Source organism: Pyrus communis, chromosome 5, assembly GCF_041283825.1.
Source record: "Pyrus communis isolate YQ-2024b chromosome 5, ASM4128382v1, whole genome shotgun sequence".
Lineage (NCBI taxonomy): Eukaryota > Viridiplantae > Streptophyta > Magnoliopsida > Rosales > Rosaceae > Pyrus > Pyrus communis.
Genome location: NC_142569.1, coordinates 2,188,483 through 2,212,853, shown reverse-complemented (window position 1 = coordinate 2,212,853; position 24,371 = coordinate 2,188,483). Strand labels below are relative to the sequence as shown.

The following is a 24,371-nucleotide window of genomic DNA, read 5'->3' as shown; positions in this document are numbered from 1 at the left end:
TTATATCCTGTAATTAACATATAAATACAAAAAAAAAAAATATCATATTTCATTTGTTAGTGCAGTGGAAATGTTGGCTTTATTTTTCTTTGGGGTGTTGAGTTCGAAACATGAAGTTGCTTTTCAGTCACTTGATTTTTCTTGTTTTTCAAATTTATTGCCAATCCATCTGTCCAAATGCATATAAAGTTATAAAACTCAAGTCTCTTTGCAATCTTTTTTCTTTCAACTTCTCATTTTCTCAATTTCTATCAAATGTTCAAACAAACTTCACATTCTCTCCATTTCTATTGAATGTTTAAATCAACTATCATATGGTCTTAAAGATTATACTTTAAGGTAATCAAAACTTTGAATTTATATTTTTCTTTTCAATAACTTTTTATTCAATGGATTATTTTAATATTCAATTCGTTAGTGTGATGTTGATTTTAGAAGAAAAAAAAAACACAAGAGAAACAATTGGTGTTGAATTTATTATACTCGTCAATCAAGTTTTATTGTTATTTACTCTCTTGATTATCAAGTTTTATTGTTCTTCACTCTCAATCTTAGACTCTTGACTGCAAACATTTAGTACATTTGTGTCCAAAAGCGTGAATCATGTAATGTTTAAATAATGTTTGTATATTTATCTTCTTTTGATATTAATTTTTAATGATATTTGATTTGAAAATAGAACTTTTTATGTATTTAGCAAATTATTTTTTATACAAATCAATATACAAAAACCGGAGGTCAAAGAATTTTAAGGCCCCACTTCGAAAGCTCGCCTAGGGCCTCCAAATTCTCAGGGCCGGCCCTGATCAGCATTACTATGAAAAACCAGTGGTATTAGGCTTAGCTAGCATTACGTGGAAAACCAGTTATTAAAACAGGATGGGACTAGCACTAGAGTCCCATGGTAAGTACTAACTAAGCCTAGGGAATCATTATCCTTAACTAAAGGTACTTCGTTGTGACGCCGAAGCGACTGTTACAGAGTCTAATACCGATAATCGCCACATGTTCATGTTCATGATTGAATAAGGATAAACCAGGTCGACAGCGCTGGTGGTGATCTCTTGGTGCATATATGATATATATCTGATAGATCATGGATCATGTTCTTGCCAGTCAATGATTATATCACAAAGTGGAAAAGCCATTGTGGTATATATTCCAAATTGGTGGTGTTCTCTGAAATAAAATAGAAAAGGGCAAACAACTGCTCTCAAGAATATCATCATCACAAAGTAGAAAGACGGAGCTTTGTGGCGAACCTTGTGCGTAATGACTCGTGAATCTGGGGAAGGCAAAGTGGCGAAAAGGAATGAAAGAAACAACCAATTAAGCAAGTGGGGTTGAACAATGACTTGATTCCAACTTTATTAGTTGAAAATTGAGATGGAAATCATCTCTTAAATATTCAATTTGCAATCTAATTTTATCTTTAATTTGTTAAATCCTTGTGTAAAACATCGATACCTTAGAACAAACCTTAGCGGCTAATTTTCATGTTCACTCAGTACGACTCGAGATGTTTCAGGAAGTTTATCTTTACTACAAATCCGATATTATGAAAGAAGATTAGTAGTGAAAAGTGTAAACACAAATCTATTTAAAAGCAATATTATTCTCAGTCCCAGCGGTGCGTCATCTCTTTCGGCACCAGAAAATACATCTCTGGCAAAGGATTTGCTACATGCATCTAATCCCAGCTTAATGTGTACTGGCCAATAGATCTCCACCTATTTCTTTAGGAAACTATTTTCCTCATCTCACTTTTTGTGTTTTTCATTGCCACTGAGCTGGAGTTTAATCAATGCAAATAGAGGAAAGTGCAAATCTGTGTTATGCATGCTCATTAGGATTAAACTAATCACCAGTCAACTTGATACTCAAGTAATCAGAACACGTAATATTTATGCCCGCGTTCGCTGTATATATGCATTCAGTGCTCAGACTTCATCATCAGTTTTGCTACCAACCATATGCACAATGAAGAAACACCTTTTCCCAAAATCAGAAACTCCACATACTTCACGTGTAGATTTCATTTGACCATTCGTGATCAGCACCGAGTCACCAAATGCTGAAAGGTTCAAGCTTGCTGTGTATTTTTTTTGTCTTTCCATAACCCTGTTAGGTACGTAGCAAGTGATATGCATCAGTAATCTGATCAAAGTTGAGATAAAGCGCACTGATTAGCGATAACCAGCTACAGGTTTGAAATCAACTTTACAAATTAAAAAATTCCGGTCCAATTTAACCCACTATGATCTGCAAGTGATATAGAGGATGTTTTGCACTAGAAAAACCTGCACGACATATACTTTTATATTATATAGAATTGAGAAGACAACACAATTCCCATTACTGTCGTTGTTGTCAACGTAAGATAAACATTTAGTCTCAAGTTTTCTAGATCCCTCCATGGTGAACCAGCCAGACACTTTCATTATAAACTAGTAACTAGATAATGTGAACAGGATCACTAGATTTGTTTCTACTCGGAAGACTTGGATAATGCAAACCGGCCTAGGCTATTAGTGCCGTGGAAACCACTTATCGCCGCCCTTACACTCTCTGAATCTGCAGGGACTATTGGTTTTAAGATATAGCAACATGTACTCTTGCTTATAATTTCTCCCTTCTCTTTTTGACGTAAATTTCCTGACAATTAAACAAGACTTTTCATATGCGCATATGTCTGATGCATCAAACACTAAATAATAAACAAAATAACTAGTGCTTGGGCCAATAATCTGCCACTAGCTGGAGGACATTTATAATCTTCTATTTATTGCCTCATGTTAATTACCTGCTTTTGGAGAGGAACCATCTAATTAATCTCATTGGTTGGAAGAAGAAAAAGCAACGCCATTTGGTTTACGTGCTAACACATTGCGAATCTTTCTTACCAAAAAAACGATGTCACCAAGCAATTAAAATCTTTTAAGGGGACTACCCGCATCATTTTCATCCAGAAGCAGCTAACATACATTTTGAAGGGAGGAAAGGGGGGTACATTAGAAGTCGTAATCATGTAATACTGAAAATTTTATATCTTAATCATATAGTATAACATATATATGGTTGAACCAGAAGAAAATCGCGCGCTTAATCCACTCATCCAATTAGTGTTGCTCCTATACTTCGTTCCACACTACAAAAAGCTAGCTTACATTGGGAGACTTTTAGTGTTCTTTTTAGAGGGTAATATAACTGTGCATAAAGTTCTTCATTGGACCAGATTATGAATTATGATAGGCTTTCCATCCGAGCGCATGTCGTCCTTGCTTACATAACGCTTTTTCTAGAACACGTACTCGAACCTATAGAGTTACATAAAAAGAACAAGATCTTCCATTACTTTTTCCAGTTGGTTGGTGTGAGAGTTATCTACTGCAAGATTTTGTAAGAGATCGATGATGATCATGTTGCCCTGCAATCAAGTTGCATCCAATTTACTGAAACGTTAACTGATAATTAGACGAACAAAAAATGCAGCTGTCCTGTGCATTGATGGATTATATACACAGCACTATGTTACTTTCATCTTACTTGTATTCATGCAGTTATACTTCACATCTGCATCAGTGTAAGAAGAAAATCTTCCCTAGACAGAAAGGTAACGCTGATTTTGGCACACTCCTCTTGTGAATCCTTTAGATTGTAGCTTTTCCACGAGAGGGAAGTGATTTTCGCATTTCTTTTTCTCCTATGCAGCTCTTTTTTTCTAGCCTTAAAATTGAATAAACTAAAGGAAAATCAATGCATAAAAACAAGAAACTAAGAGCGCGAAAATCACTACCGTTTTAATAATTTTACTAGACTACAGGAGAAGTGTCAAAGTTCTCTTGCAAGACCATGGTTCCACTTTTTAGAGGCAAAACAAATCTGATTAAGCCGCCTAACATTCCGACCATTAGTCAAATCACTTGGATAACCCAGAAATATTAGGTAAAAATCAATAACCGAAAATGTGGAATCTGCAGGAGACTTGTTCCACGTTATATCATCGGTAATATCTTAACTTTTTCGCATTTTAAAAGCTTCCTCAGTGCCCTTAGTGGAACCACTATTATCATATACTGCCTCCAATAACTATGAACTGTGCTGCCTTTTGTCTTTCTTCTTCCCTTTTGCCTGTTCCAGTTTGACTCCACTACTTGTCTTTTCTAATTTTTGTTTTCACGATAATGATTACTTTACATTGTTCAATATAATCTTTCGAGCTCCCTGTCACTCTTACACGAATTCAACCAACATGAATTATTCATTAAGATAAATATCATTCGGTTACAGTATCATATATATGCCGGAGAAGCCGACCCATGAAAAACCAAGTTATTAGTTCCTAGCTGTAACGATTGGTATTAATTTGGTATTAATGCAAGGAGTATGTCTCGGGTGTAGGTGTGGAGAGATTTTTCAGTATGATCTCTACACGGAGGATGATACACCACGTGTCAATATACAAATGGTGGGATATGTATGTTAAAAAGTTAATAACTTAAAAAATAAAATTTTTCACTATTTCTATTAAAACACGTAATGTACCACTTGTGTATCCATCACAATTAAAAATTTATCGGTGTGAGATGACACAAAAACCTTGGTCTTCCAAAAGGGTGTGTCTTGGGTGTCGGGGACAAACGTTTTGTAGTTTGTAGTTACTGATTTCTAGATTTACACAACTTGGAATTCTCCACGAAAACTAAAAGAAGACTACAAATTAAACTAAAAATTTAGCGTCTATGAAAATTGAATGTGTAAATATATGATAGTGACACATTATCAAAATTAAACTAAAAGTTGAAGATAATATGATTACCCTATTATCAAATTATAAAAAAATATACAAAAAAGAGTCGAGATTACTCGTGCAATTTTCGAAAAAAGGAAAGTAGAATTAAAAATGAAAAAAAATAAACATCCTTGAGTCGCAAACCTGCTGAACCCAGTCGAACACAACTCGAGCAAATCAACATCAAGCCAACCTAAAAAAAAAATGAAAAAGTCATATCCTTCTCTCTCATCACCCAGTCGTCGGCTTCTCTTGAAGCAAAGCAGAGGAGCAAAAGCACTTCCAACAATGGAGGTGCAAGGAATCCTCACCACCACCACACCAGAGCAAGACTACTACAATCTCCAGGGCATCAAATCCTCCAAATCCTTCTACACCTCCCCCAGAGGCCTCAAGCTCCTCACCCGCCAATGGATCCCCCTCCGTCGTCCACGTGGCATCATCTTCATGGTCCACGGCTACGGCTACGGCAATGACATCAGCTCGACCTTCCAAGCCACCCCGATCTTCCTCGCCCAAAACGGCTTCGCCTGCTTCGCTCTCGAGTCTCGACCTCGAGGGTCACGGCGGCCCCGACGGCCTCCGCGCCTTCGTCCCCGACGTTGGCCTCGTGGTCAACGACTGCCTATCGTTCTTCAATTTGGTCAAACAGCAGGACCCCCAATTTCATGGACTCCGCCGTTTTTTACACGGCGAGTCCATGGGCGGCGGGGCGGTTTGCCCCCCATGTGCAAAATCTCTGATAAAGTAAAACCCAGGTGGCCATTCCGCAGATACTGACGTTCGTGGCGGGATACCTGCCGAAATTGGCGATAGTCCCCACCGCCGACCTGATGCGGAAGTCAGTGAAGGTGGCGGAGAAGAAGATCGTGGCGAATGTGAATCCGACGAGGTACCGGGGAAAGCCGAGGCTGGTGGCGGTGGTGGAACTGCTGAGAGTGACGCAGTACGTGAGCGAGAGTGTGGGACGTCAGCCTTCCGTTTATTGTGTTGCACGGCAGCGCGGATGTTGGGAGTGGGGACGGACCCGGAGGTGAGCAGGGCGTTGTATGCGGCGGCGAAGAGCGAGGATAAGACGTTGAAGATTTATGAGGGGATAATGCATGCCTTACACTTTGGGGAGACTGATGAGAATGCGGACGTTGTGAGGGGAGATATTTTGGGTTGGTTGAATCACCGGTGCGGCTGCGGCGGCGGCGAAGGAGATGAATGACGTGAAATTCTTGCATTAATGCCTAATTGTTAGGCGTTCAGAGTTCGATTCACTCGATTCCCCGCCCTTTCGAACTTACGTATCTCTAGAACCTACATTTCACACCGAAGCCATTCACTTGTAAACGAGGTCTCCAGGTCGCAGATTCGGCTCACTCAAACGGCGAGTTCTTGTCACATTGTATCAAAAAACAAAAAAAAAACCGAAACCTGGTCACGGTCATCTCATCTCGAATTGCCACGAATCAACAGGGCAGCAAAGCAGCAACAAATCATAAAAAATAAAAAAAAAGATCAACAACACGGGTCTCCAAAGTTGTAAGTATCACCACCAAATCAGTACTATACAGAGTGATCACGAAACCTAACTTTTGTATAAATCATAACGAAGCAGAGAAACTAACAGAAGATGAACCAAGGGAAATACCCTCTACGCTTTACAAATCGGCGAGAAACGAATCTTCCCAGCTTTAATTGCTTTAGACTACCTACTATTCCACATCCTATACAATATGATGGGCAACGACGAGGACGGGTAAAGAATAGAAATCGTTAGATAAAATTTGTGGGGAAAAGAATTGATCATGTGATTCTATACAGACTATTAACATAATCTTCTAGTTGATAGCCCCATACGCTCCTACTTTTAAGATCTATTGTCAGATAGTCTTCGAGTATCAATCCTGCTGCTGCCAATGCCAAAAAACAAAACAAACCTATCGACATACCTTTTTGTGTTAGCAAAACCAAAATCTCCTCGACCTATGAAGTTCTCTCTAATCACATCATAAACAGGTACTTAAGATCCTCTACCGTCAGGCGAGTCTGTCCACCACCCGTTTTATCCTCTCCAAACGCAGACGCAACCATCTCTCTCTTCTTTTGCTGTGGAAATCAACCACGTGTATCATAGCATCAGAATAGCAGTACAGGAGAGTACACAAATTAAATTATCAGTCTAATAACGAAATATGTCAAAAAATGGCCCTACAGTATTTTGAAGTGCAAACTTGAACTGAAGCAATGAATTTTTTTAATTATATTCAATCCTATTTTGTTGTGATCAAGAAAATTAAACTACAAACAAGAAGAAAAATTACAGAAGAAATCAAGGACAGTACCTGAAGGGCTAAAATACGATCTTCGACAGTATCTCTAACGGTCAAACGCAAAACTGTAACAGGACGAGTCTGCCCAATCCGATGAGCTCTATCAATTGCTTGATCTTCTGTGGTAGGATTCCACCAGAGGTCCAAAAGAAGAACATGACAAGCTGCAACCATGTTTAGACCAAGACTAGCTGCTTTCAAAGACATTATCATGACTGTCACCTACAAGAAACAGGGTCAAACTTCAGAACCATCGCTGCCAAATGAAAATACCAACTAAAAGATTATTTTGAAGATTATATCAAAGATGCAAGATTTCCTATTATTTCCGCAAACCTCTGGAAGGGTGTTAAAATCCTTGACAGCTTTATCCCTAGCTGTTACTGACATTGTTCCATCGAGTCTTCTGTACTCAATGGAAGATGTTTTAAGACAATCTTCAAGCAAGTCCAGCATCCTCGTCCACTGTGAAAAGACTATTGCTTTTTCTCTAACTACCTTCTTCGAATTTTGAGGATTAGTCACCAAATCCAAGTTCTGTCTCTTAGGAACGTCCTCAGGTGGTTCAACCACACAAATATCAGAAGAGTTGGCATTTCTATCAACTGTGTCTTCTATGCAACTACTATTTCCAGAAATACAACCCTGTGGTTTACACATTGCACAGAGAACCTCAAGGGCAGCCTTAATCTTGGAAGAGTTGTACGAGCGATCCTCATAGAAAGTCTCTACAGCATCAAAAACTTCAGAACCAATACTTTCTGGATTAGTCTGGTCAGAAAGAGAACTGTTCAAAGTGGCTTTTGAAAACACTGAAGAAGCATGGAGTCGAACTTTGCAATTTGTGTTTGGGCACTGGTTGTCATCGCCAGTAAGATGTTCATTAATGCATTGGCTACAGAAGACATGACCACATTCGGAAACAACAGCATCTTCAGGCGGATCCTAAGAAAATAAAAACTGGGGTGTCAGCCGGACAGTTCCCCTAAGGAATGGTCTAATGTTTTGTATAATTTATTCAAATATTGACTTTTTTTACCATTCCTAGCTTATTCTATTAAAAAGATTCCTAACTGTACTCACCACAAAAAATACAATAAAGATTTTGTAAAAGAAACATCAGGTATAATTATACAAAATTTTCACCTCAATGGCATTTATAAAGATACGAGAGTAGTATCAGATTTAAAATGCTCCGCATGGAAGATCCTTTAAAAAAGAAAAAGTATGCTCCACAAGAAAGTATATCACAATAACACAGTGAGGCTATACCAACTACGCATATTAATTTGGAAAATCAGAAAACGCCATCCAACCATTTTAAAATACGAATATGAAAAAAAAATTAAAAAAATAAAAAAAACAAATGTTCAAAGTATACACTTACATTGCAGATGCTGCATATTGCCAAAGAAGCTTCTAAACAATTCAGAAGGGATTGTTGTTTATCACGAGGAAGTTTCTTTGCCTTCTCAACTGAAGATCTCCATAAAGAATTTGAATCATACCGTCTAACAAGAAGAGGGTGATCACAAGCTTGTCGAAGACGCAAAAGCATCAACAAAATGTTAACATAATTTTGTTTAACAGTTCCAGCTGCTGCATATTCCTGACGTGAAGAATACATATTTTAGAAAATGACCAAAAGGAATTAAACATGGATACCTCATGCTCTGAACAAGAATAGAAAAGAAAAAGAAGCCAAAAGCCTCCTTTCAAGAGGAAAAAAGGGCATGTCAGAAAAATAAGAAAGCAAAACTGATATCAACACCAAAATTAGCTTTGCACTAAACCATACTTCAAACTGAGCACGTGAATCAGCTTCTAGCCTCGAGTAGAAATCCCGTTCTTCCTTGGAAAACTCCACCCTTTTCAATTCTATAGATTTAGGTGGTAAAGTAATAATAGGTTCTCCGTCAAGAAGTGTGCCTACAGCAAGAAATTACCATTACATGGAGACAATCAGTACTGATTAAAATGGAAGTCGACTATAAGAATTTCAGTGGAAAGAAAATAATGAAACTTGGTTTCAATTTAAAAGCAAGTTCTGAAAGGAAATGCCTTGTGAATTCACTTCCGACCACATAACTTAAGATTAATAAATCGTAATATATACCAGAAAATAAGAATGACTTGTAAGAGATAGTTCACTCATGGCTAAAATCAACACATACCCAATGAATTTTCCAAAGGCACCAAAAAAACTAGCAAAGTAATATTATCAACCTAAGATTATTTTTATTCAAGGAGAAACAACCAATGAACGGATATAATATATTTGGTCCCACCTTTAGTGCGGCGTAACATAATTGTCTTCAGAACAGCTTGAAGTTTTCTGTACCCTTTTGTTGGATTCCTATTGATTGGGACCTTAATTGTAGAGCAAAATGACTTGTATACAGCATAAGGGTCATATTTTAGAAATCTGAAGTAGCTATAAAGGTCATCAATTGCATTCTGGATAGGAGTCCCTGATAAGCACCACCTACGTTTCGCGCGAAGACCCCAACAGGCCCTAGCTACTTGAGTTCTGTGATTCTTAATACTCTGAGCCTCATCCAGGACAACCCTAAACCATGCAACCTTAGCAAGAGGGCGAGCAACAGAATCGAGCACAGCACTCTCTAATCCTTTTTTACCTTTTGAGCCTTTATTTGCAGAATTTTGGGGGTATTTTCTTTTCTTACTGTAATGTGGACCATCGTACTCATCTCGCTTTCCTTTCTCCTCATCATCATCATCAACAAGAGGCTGCTTAGGAACCTCCATGCTGACAATTGAATATGTTGTGAGAACAACATCATGCTTAGCCAGCTCCAAAGGATCCCTTGTCCGGTTACATCCATGGTAAACTAGCACCGAGAGATTAGCTTTTTCAGTTACTTTGTTCTGAAGCTCCTCAGCCCATTGCCGGAGGACACTCGTGGGACAAACAACAAGTGTTCCAGCAGCTGGCCTTCCCTTTGCTTGTATCAAAGGTTTTATGCTCTCGTTTGGAGTTCCATTTGAACTAACTTCATGGGCATCAGCATGTTGCTTCTTTCCACCAATCTCAAAAGGCATATCATCATCATTGTCCAAATCCAGAGTTTCCAGCTTGTGCACTTTTACATCTTGACAAGCTCCAGATGAAGGCCTTTCCTTAAGTATAAGTGCAATTGTCGATATTGTCTTTCCCAATCCCTGAAAAATGAAAATCAAATATACACAAGAATATTAGACACAAGTACTTGAAAGATGGAAGTGGTGATAGCTAATCAATACTGAATCATATAGACCTGATCATCGGCAAGAATTCCTCCAGAACAGTGCAAACTTGCTGTCTCTTTCTGAACCATCCATGACAATGCAATTCTCTGCCCAAGACATGAATTAAACTTAGATGGACCCTTTTCAGTGCATTCACCACAGACACACATATAGAACCAGACTAGGCACAGTGCAGTAGACTCCTTAGAAAGAAAGGAAAAAAACCAAACTAATAACTATTTCAAATAACAAGATGCGTATGACTTTTAAAAAAATCCTAAACATTAAAATGGCATGCCAAAACACTTAACTGGCAGCTGAAATAATCCAACTTCTAATTTAAGCTAGAAGATTTTGATTCTGTAACAAGAACCATATCATAAACCTCAAACTATTTAAAAGAACATGTGAAACTGGAAACTTTCTTTCTTGTCTATTTAAATACAATAGAATAACCCTTTTCTTTACCTAGAAACAAGGCAATAAACATGTATCCACATTTATTTTAGTTGATATCACTATACAAGAAAATAGATACTTATCAAATTCCCAGCAGTCCCCACATTTGCCTTTTTACAGGTTGTTCAGACTATACTTATCTAGAATTAAAGTCAAGAGAGGGTAGAATTCAAAACCTGGTGCCGTAACAGAGGAACTGCTAAAAGTCCATCCGGTGGAATAGCTTCTGACTTGGGCTGTGAAAGGTCCTGCACACAAAATTTATCTCAGCAAGGTTTCAGATCTCAACTTTCAGTGATGAACACGAGTACTTTCAATTTTTCTCACTAAAACAGAGAACCAAAACTATATACAGGACACAATGTGGGACAATGATAGAATTTTGAAAAGTATTACAAAAACTTGCCATCAAAATATAAATTCTGATGACCCATTTTATAATATAAAAGCTACTTGATCAGTCAACAATTTGACACAGAAAAAGTGATCCATCTATACAAAAGCAACTTAATAAATCAACAATTTGACACAAAAAAGGTGATCCATCTAATAATATAGCCACTTGCTAAATCAAATATTGGATGCAAAAAAGAGTGATTCAGCTTAGGCTACATTTACCAGAAAAATAAAACAAAGCAAATGTCTGATTCAATTAAAAGGGCCACAAGACCGACGAACTGATAGGCATTGTGGGAAGCATGAGATTTAGGGAATGACAATATCATGCTCGTTCAGGGGGTAAATGGCAGCTAAACAACAAAAACAAAAATAATGCAAAAGGAATTTTTCAGGATTTCTGGATAATCACTGTGAGGAAATAAAATTCCAAACTAAGAGCTAACCTGCAATGCTGCTCTCAAAATCAATTGTTCATCTCGTGTCTTGAATCTCATGCCTCCCACTCCTGAGTAATGACCACTCGGCGTCAATTGTTGAGAATTAACAACAGTATTTCCAAGTGCTGGAGACTGATACACGGGCGCAGCGTAACTAGTATTGCTAACCACTGAAGAGCGATTTGAGGGTGCAGGATGACTGTTATCTTCAATAATACATACATCAACGTCATCCTCTGCAGGGGATTTGTCAGAGAAGTTACTATGAATTGATTCAGGGCTGACTTTCGAAAAAAGCATGCTCTTAGAATGAGTTACTTTGTCCTTCATGTAACCCTGATTCTCAAATGAAGTGAATGGCTGAGCACCTGGAAAATAGGCATTTGAATTCACAGATTGACCATCAACAGGGGATGTGGAACTTCCATTCCTAAAATCTTGAGAGTGACAAGCTCTCTTACATGCAGCAATCATGACTTCATCATCATCCACTGAGTTACCAAGATTCTGAGTTGATAAACCAAAACCAGACTGCTTTGAGTCTTTGTCAAAAAAGTGATCATCAGCACTATAAGACTGTCTACTGACAGCTTCATCCATGCCTCGAAAAGATTGACGCATAACGCTACTTGGTGCAACAAACTCATCAATCTTTTCACTTTTCAAACCATTCGTTTCCTTTTTGCTTGACATGTATGTATAGGTCGAACACAAAGGCTCAACTGATGCTTTGTTGTCAGCAGGAAAAGAGTCAGCATCGAAAGAAGAATTTCCACTGATTGCTGACATACAATTACCATATCCAAAATTCCACTGGTTCCCATTTAAAACATCAATCATTGAAGGCTCAAAAGAAGATTTACCGGTTATCCCCTCCTGGCCATTTAAATTCATCTTGGTAGTTGAGCATGAACTATCAGTTGGAAACTCCCCTGATTCATCCTTCACATTAGCCATCATTTCTTCATTACTCGGAAAATAATACCTAGTCGGACTATGATCCATTAAGGCATCAGTGAAATATGGATTATCTAAGCTCCTGCCACACATAGCTGTATAAGGGTCGCTGAAAACATTAGAATTTTGACAGAGGGTAGAGGAAATTTCCATAGAAGTGCAGGAATTATTTTCAGATAGCCCTATGGTTTCCGTGGTATTTTGCCCCAAATTGAAATAGGTTCTGGAATTTAAGTCCATGTTCTCAATACCAAGGCATTGTGAAGCATCTGCAATCAACCATCACAAGACATAAATTAGTCCTTCCACCTCAAAATTTAAAAACAATACAAAACATATATGCAATGATCTACATCAAAACTTCAAAAGCCCAGAAAAAACGCAATTCATTAGTCCAGTTTATAAACAAGTTGAAATATTAACTTACATTCAGATTCAGCTTTCCCTGGCACATCAACTTCCCCCTGCAGGACATTCAGATCTCTGTGGTCCAAAATGTGATTAACATGGCCTTCAGAAAAACTAGATGCCGTGCTACATGGCTGTGAAACTGCAACCCTCTCTGTAAAGCAAGTCTCGTTGGCTGGATTCAAGGAAATCCAGTCTTTAAGACTTGCAGAGTACGTATGCCCGGGAGAACCAGTGTGTGATGATGGTTGCATTTCTTTGTAATCAAAATTCATGTCATGGTTCCCTTCATAATCAAAAGAGCCATCTTGACCCCCTGCCCCAGAATGAGAAGCTTCCAATCTGTATGGGGGATTCCATGAGCCTGGACCCATTAAATTGGTTTCTATAGGCGGTTCTTCTTTTACTGCTTGAGATCCTAAACCACCACCAGAGAAACAAGTATTCAGATGTAGTCAAATGTAGTTGTTTGTAATATAGATGTTCCAGAATACCACAAATTCTAGAAGATAACGATATCCTACTACAAAACTGAGCTGAGAAAACTATGCCATATATGGGAGAAACAATAAAACGTTAAAATAAAAAATAAAAAAGAAGCTATAAAGTCAAAACAAAATACTTACCGCTTAGGAGCTGAGCATCGGAAACAGCTTCAGCATCCAATCGATTTTCCAATGACAAATTCTCTGGACAACTCTGCTGTCAATATTCGAAAGTTCAGCATTAGGCTAGAGACAATAATTAATTGAGCAAAACGTTGAACATGAAAAAGGAAGACATCTGTAATTCTTATCGAAACTCGGCGTTAACAAAAAGTGCTCAACGAAAAGCTCCAAGGTCTAGTTAATTAAATGTATCAACAAACAAGAACAAGAAGGGAATGTGAGAATTTATCTACAACAACAAAACGACACGTCAATATGCTCATAAACCCCTCTGGTGCTTCCCCTTAGTAAACCCATTTCTACTAGTAATTTACAATGACAAAATCTTCAAAATTTGATCGTTCTTATCCACTACACCATGATTTTTTCAGTAATAACCAGCTGAGATTAAGTGTTTCCACTAGAATTGCATGCAAAATCCTTCACCATGCACAAACACATGCACGTACAGACTACAAGCTCAATCTTAAGTCGCACCCAACGGAACCAAATGCCCATTTCCACAGGAATTCCAAAACCCACACCAGACCGCCATATCTTTCACAGCGCAGCCAAATCGCAAAAAAAAAAAAAATTCAAAGCTCCCAACAAATTGCAAACAAGTTCAATCCTTTTCCGATACAGTACTAATACCGAAAAATTACCGTGGGTTCTTCATCGAGAAGGCGATAGAGCGTGTCGACATCTATGCACATCTCGTCGCCGTCGTCGTCGAATTCTTCTCCTGCAAATCCATCGGCGGCCGGTAACTCGTTCCAATTCGAGCAGTCCTCCGCCTTCAACATACTGTGCAACCCTAACCCTAACCCTAGCCTGTCCGCACTTCAACGCAAAATCCCTAACCAGAAGCAGTCAAATTATACTCGGAATTCCGAACGAAAACCTGGATCCGAGCAATTGCAATCGCATTCCCAACGAAACCGCCGGGAAATTCCCAAGAAATCGACCGCGGAGAGAGAGGGGGAGAGAGAGAGAGAAGGCAGCGTTTGGATCGTTGTCGATGTGAAGGCGTCTGAGAAAGTTCGCGACGCGACTTTTGATTTATTTAACTATTTATTTTGCTTTATGTCGACAAAGTCTCGCGCGGATCGTGAAGAATGCGGTCGCGCAGGTTTAGATTGGGTTTTGGGGACTTTAGGGGTGCGCAGTTTAAGGACTCGTTCCCCTTCTTTTTTTTTTTTCTTTTTTTTTTGGGATTTCGTCGGAAACTTCTTGGTTCGTATAATTATTCGCCGGGTTTTCGCTTTCCTACTTGAACCAGGAATTTGGGGGGATTTTGATTTATTTTACGAAAATGGATTTTGATTGGATTATTCGCTTCGCTTTCTCGATGGTTTGATTCTATTGCCACGCCATCAGTCACGAGTCCAAATTGTTGTGCGTACTATATGCAAGATTCTTATGCCTAATTTCTTTGGAAAGGGATTTTTTCGGATCCCTTCCACCAAATTCATTCAATGACTTAATTCGGATTTTTGAAATTTAATCCGACGGTTACAATTATTATAACTTTTAAAGGAGCATGTTTGTAGTCGTTAGATCAAATTTGAAGGATTCGGATTGATTGATTGAGTGGATTTGGTGGAAGGGATCCGAAAACAATCCATTTCCTATTTCTTTTTCTCTTTTATTTACATAAATACTGTTATGGAATTTAGACTAAATCATATAATAAGTCAATCGTAAATTAAATTGGCGGGTACGTGAGGTTGAATTTGAAAATTTTCACTTACAATTAAAAGAAACACCACCAGATCAGTGTGCAAGTTGTGATTGAATGTCAATTTATTTATCTGGTAACAAAAAGTTTAGGGGAGGAGAGGTTATCCCATCTCAGGATCAGGGCATACCACAAGCCTCTTTGAGAACTTATAGAGAGGGTTTTTAGTCCTTTTTTTGAATTTACAAATCACTCACCAAGAGGGATTGTCAGTAGTGTAGATAGCAGGACTTGAACCTAGCCTTTGGTCTAGCGAAGAGAACAATCATTACCAACTCAACCAACCCTCGTTATCTAATTTTGACATTTTAAATTTATAAAACACACAAAAAATTTACGCAATGAAGATATAAGACGATATTTTTAAAGCCACAAAAACGGTGCCCTTAAATTGTGCTTTTGCCAACAAAATAAAACAAGAAAATGATTGCAATACAATACTATATCTAAGTAATTAAAATTGTAATACACGTTAATTATGTGTACATATAAGCACTGTATCAAAACAAAAACAAAAGGCGTTATCTAAGGGCAAAAGTGTCTAATAAAGTTGCTAGGAAATTTCCAAGTTGCTTTCCCTTACAAAGAGGGAGTTAAAAAACAAGTGGGGCCCGTAATTCGTGTATATTGGCAACCGGCCAAATCCGTCCATTGCGTATAAGTCGAATTGTTAATTAATGGGGGAAGTACCGGTTGTACCTAACCGGTCCATTTCGCGCCACTATGTTGTATCTGTTTTCCGTCTACTTTTGGATTTTTCTCATTTTTTTATTATTTTGAATGGGGTCGTATTTGGCTGGCGATTGTCGGTATGTTTAGTAATTCCACGAACATGTGAAAACTTTAGTTGTGGAAAAAGGGATCATGAGCCAACGAAAAGACAAGCAAAAAAAAAAGTGGTCGTCGAGATCTGGTTTCGTCAAATTGGTTAAAGTCATATGCTTTTTTCTCTAAACTTAGTTTTTAGTTTTTGCCAAATTTCTCTGGACTTAGTTCGATTCATCGAAAATGAGAAGAGAGAAATAACTTAATGTTGCAATTTCATTTTCTTCTTTTACCTCTTGCAGTTCTAAATTTATTCCACGAAACAAGGATTCCTATCAAATAATAGTAAGGGTTTAAAGACCACTTCGTTGATGAAATTTTATTTCAAAATTAACTATTGAGAAATCTGTTTGAAAGTAGTTTAAAATGGTTAAGAGTTGTAACTTAGAATTACGATCTAGTGATACTCGTCTCCACCTGTGAGTGAGATATTTTAAGTTCGATTCTTGTCAAAGACAAATTTAAACCACATTATTACTAGCTCATTATGAGGCTTAGTCCACTCTCTCACCTCTTGATGTAAATAATATTGTTTTTCCAAAAAAAAAATAAAAGGAGTGGCTACGAGTTTCTATGAAGATACCAAACATAAAATATGCGCAAAAGATTTGAACTCGACTCGAAACAAACGAGACATCCTCTCGGTGAACAAGGTTTCTTGACTCTCAAGCCCTCATACATGGGCCCGGTCTGCAGATCAAGATGTAACCCAAAATCAAAGCCCGAACTCGACTCAGGTTGAAACCCAACGGTTCCGTGAACCCAAATTAAGGGAACCCGAGACCAAACCCGGAGAGAGAGTTCGGAGAGCAGCGAGAAGAAAGGGATCGCCGGAATCCCAATCACTCACTCACACGCACACCCAAAATCCGAACCGATATACATATACAGACGCAATCATCGCAAACCCAGCTACCCACCACGCTTCAGAGGTACCTTTTTACTTCAGTATAATTTTCTCGGCATACAAACACTTGTCTTGGATTAAAATTTTCTCGGGAAAATTATCAATCAGTTTCAGTAACAGGGTTTTTGGCGAGCCCAGGGTTCTTATTGCGATTTGTGTCGTTGTGCGTAATTTTGCAGGGTGATTTGGAAGAAAGTGGTTGCTGGGGTTGAACAATGGGCTTTGAGGCCGTGCACTGATGTCCGTGCTCTGGATTATTGTTCATCAGCTTGCAGAGATCGAAGCAATGGTAAATTTGAAATCTTGTTATCGGTTCTAATTTCGTTGTTTTTGCTGCTTAATTTCAATGTTTTAGAACGCGATTACGAGGTTGATTTGAGGTTGAATGTGTAGTAATTAGGTCAATAAGTATTCCCGTTGGCATGTTAAATGTGTATATAATTTGTATTTTATGCATAGGCCGGGTCGAAGAAAGTCATAACGAGGGAAGAGTGGGAGAAGAAGCTCAAGGACGTAAAAATTAGGAAAGAGGACATGAATAAATTGGTGATGAACTTTCTTGTCACTGAGGGTTATGTGGATGCTGCTGAGAAATTCCGGAAGGAATCTGGAACCGAACGTATCCTTTTTTTCATAGTTTAATGGCCTATTTTTTATAATTTATGCCTTGGTGGTGTGATTCGTTTTGTGCTATATGCTGTTGTGTTTCTCCTTATGGGTAGATAGCAGATATTGATCTTACAACCATCATGGACCGTATGGCTGTCAAGAAGGCAGTACAATGTGGTAATGTGGAGGATGCGATCGAGAAAGTGAATGACTTAAACCCTGAGGTGGGATGCCATTTCTCAAACTTTCGTGTTGCGTTCATGGAGTCTATACTTTTGGTACCGTTGATGAAAATCGTTTGCCTTTTCTTTCATTTGATAGAATCTTTGTGCTTTCTTTTATTTGGTCTTGCTAATGTCAAAGTCTGGCCTTACATATTAAGTTTGGTAGTGCAATGTGAATAATTGTAACTTGTGTGTGTGGTACAAACTATACATAAGGTTAACAGCCATATGAATTCCCTTTGGAATTGAGGTTCATATGTTATTTTAAATTGCTAATCATAGAAATCTTCTGTACTACATCACTGGGGCATCTCTTAACCAAATTTGCTAGTTGTGCTTGCCTCCAAAAACCTAGACCAGTGACTGCTTTAGAATTTGAGTAGTGTATGCGAAGACTATAAATATGGTGACTCACCTGCATTGTGGTCGCTCTGTCCATCGTGATTTCCATAACATTAAGAGGAATCATTTCAGTTAACATGGTTAAGGCTGCAAGTCACTTGCAGAGAGTCATTCTGCCTCTGATGCAAGCGACGTAGTTACCAGGACTCGAGGTTCTCTGATGTACTTTAGAGAAGGGAGTTCTGAAATGTACTTTAGAGAAGGCAATTCTAAATTGCAGAAGTGTTTAATATTAATAAAGGGTCAAAATAATTATTTATAGTTTTATCCTTTGATTTTTATTTTTATTTTTCAAGAGCAGCCTGTTATTATTTTGTGAAGAATCTTTATCAAAATTATTTGAAAGATCTGTGAAAATTCTGTCTGCAGATTCTGGATACAAATCCCCAATTATTTTTCCATCTCCAACAACAAAGGTTGATAGAACTAATTCGGAATGGAAAAGTAGAAGAGGCTCTTGAGTTTGCTCAGGAAGAGCTAGCACCAAGGGGAGAAGAAAATGTAAGATTCGGCATGTTGTGGCTTTTCCTTGATTGACTATCATGTATATAATTTGATTATTTATTATCTTCTGGCTTCCTCCTTACCTCCATCCAACTGAATTGTGTTCACTGTGTTGTTTATAGTATCTAGTCCTACGAAATTCCGATTTATTAGTACTTATCAATACTGTTATGTGCAGCAAAGCTTTTTAGAAGAGTTGGAGAGGACTGTTGCACTGCTAGCTTTTGAAGACGTGAACAACTGTCCCTTTGGAGAGCTTCTGGACATATCACAGCGCCTAAAGACAGCAAGTGAGGTGAATGCAGCCATCCTTACCAGCCAGAGTCATGAAAAAGGTTAGCGTGCCTGCTAAAATTTATTTGTTCTAGATCTGCCATTGCTTATGTATCAGTTTTCAGTTACGAAAGAAACATGACTCAAAGTTGGATGGGGGGAAGATGTTTGGACTTTACACCACCTCATCATTGTGCATGTTTCATTATTTACCATATGAAAATAATTTTTCACTAGGTTGGTTCATAGAATATTTTTTATCGCCGTACCCATTTTCTTCGAGTAGAAAGGTTAAGTAGATAAACCACAAAAGAAAAAGCAAGTCTAAGCTGTATCAACAAAAAAATTAATTGTGGAGTACATTGATCCTGGTATTTGTATGGTTGGAAAATTGTGGATCATTCGCTATTTCAAAAATAATTTGGGAAAGCCACTTCAAAAACATTGCTATCAGATTTGTTCATCGGTTTATATTCATCTGAATGTATATCTAGAGGAATTGTCCCATGAGCATCTTTGAGAAGAGACGTTGATTCGATCTCTTCAAATATATTTGATTGATTCTATGCTAATCCAATACAAATCTCCGTAGGGGCTAATAACTATTGTATATTTCGTCGTCCTGTCACAGATCCAAAGCTTCCAAGCTTATTGAAGATGCTGTTATGGGCTCAGAACCAGCTTGATGAAAAAGCCGCTTATCCTCGGATAAACAATCTTTCCATTGCCATGCTAGAAGACCCTACTGTCTAGATGACCTCCGATCTCCCTGCGTGGAGAGATGGAGGATTAGGTTCCGTCTAGGCTTTCTCATGGGATGACAAATGATGTATGTACCTTTATTGCGAAAAATGACCCTATCTACATTCCTCTTGGATGCTGTTTCGTTGCGTTCTGTGATCATTTCTTCTTGATTTTCGATTATGTGGCATTCTCAACATTTGTACAAATGCTTGTCTATAACATCTCTTTATTTATAGGAAGTTTTAACCAAAAGCCCACGGTACTGTTCACTTTAACGAAAAACTACATTTTTACACTAAAAAAGTCAATTCTAGTACTATTCACTTTACTCTTTATTTTGTCTTTATCATCAAAATTAAAAGTTTTCAAGTTTTTTTTCATTAGTTTTCCTTTATATATATTGTTGAGAGATTGTGGATCAATTCTTTGGCTGTTTAAGGTGTAGCATAAACAAGGAAGAAATAGATGTAAAGGGAGAAATATAAATAATTAGTGGGCATTTTCCGTCAGAACACATTGCCCCGACCAATTGGCCTAAATCTGGATTCATTCATCATTTGACAACAACCGTGCTTTTTAACAACATGGAGCTTTTGAACACAACATAAACACAACGAAAAAAGTTATAAAAAAGAACAATTTACTTTCTTCTGCCCTATCCTTCCAAAACCATCACTCAGAAATCACCCAAAGAACATAAACCCACCCAGAACTGCCGATATCCAAATCTGAAACCGAACAACGCTGAGGTCTTGCATGTTTGAAAGCAGCATTTGCTCCCTCCCCTGATTTCCAGCTTCCATCGTCGAAATTCAGGGCGTAGCTCGAAGGATCATACTGGAACGTCCTCAGCTGCTGCTTCCCAGAATTCTTGATAGCCTTCCTCAAGGCAGCTCTCACTCTCCAGAACAAGCGCCTGCACTGCTTCCTGCTGTACGCGTTCACCCACACCAATCTTCCCACCAAACCCATATTCATAGAACAATAAGAACAGCGGATCAAACTGCTTTTTTCACTTTCTTTGAAGAATTTGAGAGATGAGGTGCAATTTTCTTGAAGAAAAATGTGTTTGTGGAAACTGGAAAGGCATAAAAAGGAGGGGAGAAGCAAGCTTTTGGAGAAAGGGTTAGATGGTGAATGCAATCTTTTTGGTCTTTCAAAGTAAGCTGTGCCGCTTGAGCTGCAAGCTGCTGTCCTCCTACAGACTGATATACTTTTTTCTTGAAATTTACGTTAGGTTGGGATGCTCAAATTCCACCATCTAAGCTAGAGAGAAACGAGAGAGAGAGAGAGAGAGAGAGAGAGAGAGAGAGAGAGAGGGGGGGGGAGGGAGGAAGGGAGGAGGTACAGTGGGCAGTGAGCCGAATGTCGTATCACTATCAGAATATGGCTGTAGCACATAACGAATCAATTATTTCACGGTTTTTGCACGGTCTCTACTTTTTTCCACTATTTGAAGCCGTATGACTATCTCCTTTATTAGGAATTTTTACGTGACCTTAAACCCTCTAGCCCCCAGCAATTTGTGGAAGCCCTAACCACGAGAAGGACTTACACTCTATGCTACCGTTTCAAACGAATAACGTGATATCATGTATTTTCACGTTCTAACCAACAACATATTATTGAACAAGGATACCACGATGGCATATCAAGAGTGTCGTTGTTCGATTGAAAGCTGGCTTGTTCGATTGAAAACAACAATTATATTATTAGCACTTCAAAAAAATCATTATGCAAGCGTAAAAATACAATTCCTTCCTCATGTTTTTAAAAAGAATGTCTTGAAAACCCTACTAAAAATCAACTACAGGTTTCTGAAAACTCATTCAAACATTTGTTACATTTCTATGGATAACAAAGGGACTTAAAATTCTAATCTTCCCTTATGAAAAACCTCATAGTTCAAATCCTAAGATGCATGGACACAATAATATCCTCTCAGTGTTGTATTTCCGTATACTCCGTTGTGATCATACATTAATTCTTCTTGTTATTTTGATGTATCTCCGTATTATATCGTGTCGTATTCTTATCTTTATCATGTCTGCGTCCATGCATCATAGTTCAAATCACATGTCCATTGCAAAGAGAATCTGGATTTAGGGCTCTTACCCATGTACTTTCTTTTTAAATATCGATTCACAAAATCATAAAATAACGGACAATGAAAAATTGGGGAAGTCCAAATTCCAAAGTGAAAAAAAGGGCAATGAAGCTCTACATTGAAGAGTCAAATCAGAGTTTTCCTTTTCCTCAAAACTGGTATGTCTCCAATACAAGGCAAATGCGGGAAGTCCTTTTTTGTCTTCGTCTTCAAAGCCATGTTGCTTTCTTCCATATGCTCATTAAATTCCATTTTGTCTCTCTCCACAGTTGATCGAGGCACTTTCCTCAGTCTGTGACTGTGCCTATTAATTACCGCGCACCGCCCAACTAGGTCCTATTTCGGATGATCTGTCATTCCATCACACAGAGCAAACCTTGTCTTAGGCCTTGGCAGCTGTTGGCACTTCTCTGTATTCTTCTTACGTAGCTTTCTCTGTTTAGGGTTTTGGTTTTTCTTAGATTTGGGAGAATAACTTTCCTACAACCCAGTGTCATTGTTGCGGTGTTATAAGTCAATCATACGCGGTTGTGTAAGAAGGGTGTCATTGTTTCCGTATTATAAGTCAATTACACACTGTTGTGTGACAATATACATTAAGTATTTGATGGTAGTTTTGTGTATTAGAGAATAAGAGAGGAAGTCTCGTTTTACAAAACATAAAGGATGGGAATGAAGGACGGACGCCCACCCATGCATCTCGAGTGGAGGAACTAACATGAAGTGAGATGTATTTGAATAAAAGAAGAATCTCAACTTAAAGTTATAACGTGTGTAGGTAACGGAGATATTGTCACAGTAGCATTTCGAATGTAGTTAAGTTTCTCTCGCTAAGTGAAATATTTTGAGTCAAGTTTTGCCAAATGGCATTTTCTTCTAGCGGGTTCCCCTTTGATGCCATCGTTCAATGGTCCTTGGTTAGGGTTAAGTTTTCGTGGTGGACCTCGAGACAGTGGAGACTTTGTCTTGATCAAGGTTGCATCTTGCAATTTAGGGTTAGGTATATGGGGGTTGAAAACGATGTTTGCCAGCCCGAATTATCCCTGCCAAAGCTCACATCCAAATCTGTCAGTTAAAAAATTGTTTAACCTGTACTTATTTCTAGTGTGAGGTTTTGCTTTGTGCATTTCTTGGTGATCTGATCATGTGCTTTTCTAGCTTCCCTCCTCAATACTGGCCTTCTATTTCCTTTGCTCTATATACCATATTGACAATTCATCCTTTAATAAAAACCGAACGTTTTAATAAAGGACAAACATCTTGTATAAAAAACTGATAATTCTCTTAGACAAAATTGCACCCTCCAGCATAAATGATTTAGTTGGTCACATGCCTTGGTTGCTGTTTGTTTCCCCAAAATGTCAAGACTACTTTCTACTATCTCAAAATCTGCATGATAAAAAGCAGAGATAAAGTCATGAGATCCCAGGAGCAAAAACAAATATGGTATTAAGCACTTTTACATATTAAATTGGAAAATTAGTTTCTTGATAAGCAAACCCAAATCCAAGAGATGATTCTGTGTTGGCTTGTTGAGAAAGCAAAGGGTGAGATATAATCCAGATAATGTTCAATGTATCAAAAATATCATATTGTAGGATCTCATGTGGATTTGCCCTACTGAGGCCTTTTTAAGTGCTTTTTCAAATGCTGCTTAATGCCCTATAAGCTCTTCTCCCAATCTTTCTGTCCAAACAGTGCTTGTGTTTCCTTTTTCTAATAGGTTGGATTTTCTTATGTATTATATGATACTGTTAGTGATTAAAGGTCAGCCCATGTGTTTTAGATCACGGGAGACAAAAATGACTTGGAGCAACCTTTAGCATGCCAAACATTTCAGCATAGCATAACTGGTGATTGGCCAACCACTCAGTGCCACGCCTGCACTTCTAAACTTAGTTTGCAAATCTGAGCTTTGTTCAATTATGGTAGTTTAGTTCAGTTGTAAACTAGGTTAATTAGTCAGAACAGTATTCAAATTTGAATTAAAATTTAATTTTTATTTGTACATTATACGTTTTATATGTACGACAGTCAGTTCAAGCGGATTGTTCAACTCACTTACAAGTTACAAATAAATACCCATCTCTATTTAAGTACCACTTGGCCTCCCGTAGATAAATCATCACTACAAGGGTCACATTCTTTTGTTGCATTGAACTGTCTACCTAGTTCCATTATCAGAAACAAGAAATTTCTCAAAAATTAGAGCAATATTTGGACTGATATTGAAAAAACTTAACGTGGATTATGGTTAAGTCCAGCATCAACTAAGTTAGTGAGTGGGGAATTTAGTTAAATTCATATCACTTTCCATCTCCAAAACCCCAACAAATATATAATTTAAAAATAAAAAAACCGCGACG

At 38.0% G+C, this 24,371-nt stretch overlaps 2 protein-coding genes and 1 pseudogene across 4 annotated transcripts; 2 read left to right on the top strand and 1 right to left on the bottom strand.

The window, feature by feature from the left end:
• Positions 1–4,914: 4,914 nt before the first annotated feature.
• Positions 4,915–6,136, top strand: LOC137724490 (caffeoylshikimate esterase-like; annotated as a pseudogene).
• A 175-nt stretch (positions 6,137–6,311) lies between these two features.
• LOC137724489 (helicase-like transcription factor CHR28) lies at positions 6,312–15,047 on the bottom strand. 2 transcript variants are annotated; one of them, XM_068463229.2, is made up of 12 exons: positions 14,335–15,047; positions 13,649–13,724; positions 13,042–13,440; positions 11,664–12,883; positions 10,998–11,069; positions 10,392–10,469; positions 9,402–10,296; positions 8,912–9,042; positions 8,501–8,722; positions 7,450–8,058; positions 7,126–7,335; positions 6,312–6,889 (listed from the first exon to the last, which is right to left on the bottom strand). In XM_068463229.2, the coding sequence occupies exons 1-12, from the start codon at positions 14,473–14,475 to the stop codon at positions 6,785–6,787; spliced, it is 4,158 nt and encodes a 1,385-aa protein (XP_068319330.2). In that variant the 5' UTR covers positions 14,476–15,047; the 3' UTR covers positions 6,312–6,784. The 2 variants fall into 2 exon arrangements, with proteins under 2 accessions (XP_068319330.2, XP_068319331.2); XM_068463230.2 differs by having other exon boundaries at positions 13,649–13,721; positions 14,335–14,913.
• A 1,792-nt stretch (positions 15,048–16,839) lies between these two features.
• LOC137725357 (protein GID8 homolog) lies at positions 16,840–20,131 on the top strand. Of its 2 annotated transcripts, none has more exons than XM_068464014.2 (7): positions 16,840–17,167; positions 17,322–17,431; positions 17,602–17,761; positions 17,869–17,975; positions 18,747–18,878; positions 19,060–19,216; positions 19,786–20,131. In XM_068464014.2, the coding sequence occupies exons 2-7, from the start codon at positions 17,381–17,383 to the stop codon at positions 19,905–19,907; spliced, it is 729 nt and encodes a 242-aa protein (XP_068320115.2). In that variant the 5' UTR covers positions 16,840–17,167; positions 17,322–17,380; the 3' UTR covers positions 19,908–20,131. The 2 variants fall into 2 exon arrangements, with proteins under 2 accessions (XP_068320115.2, XP_068320116.2); XM_068464015.2 differs by having other exon boundaries at positions 16,976–17,167; positions 17,872–17,975.
• Positions 20,132–24,371: the final 4,240 nt, after the last annotated feature.

Coding starts and splice junctions, on each gene's coding strand:
- LOC137724489 (XM_068463229.2), bottom strand. CDS start 14,475: ATGTTGAAGGCGGAGGACTGCTCGAATTGGAACGAGTTACCGGCCGCC. Junction 8,723..8,911: donor ATTCACGTGCTCAGTTTGAA/GTATGGTTTAGT, acceptor TCTTCACGTCAG/GAATATGCAGCAGCTGGAAC. Junction 6,890..7,125: donor ATCGTATTTTAGCCCTTCAG/GTACTGTCCTTG, acceptor TGATTTCCACAG/CAAAAGAAGAGAGAGATGGT.
- LOC137725357 (XM_068464014.2), top strand. CDS start 17,381: ATGTCCGTGCTCTGGATTATTGTTCATCAGCTTGCAGAGATCGAAGCA. Junction 17,976..18,746: donor TGAATGACTTAAACCCTGAG/GTGGGATGCCAT, acceptor TTCTGTCTGCAG/ATTCTGGATACAAATCCCCA. Junction 18,879..19,059: donor CACCAAGGGGAGAAGAAAAT/GTAAGATTCGGC, acceptor TGTTATGTGCAG/CAAAGCTTTTTAGAAGAGTT.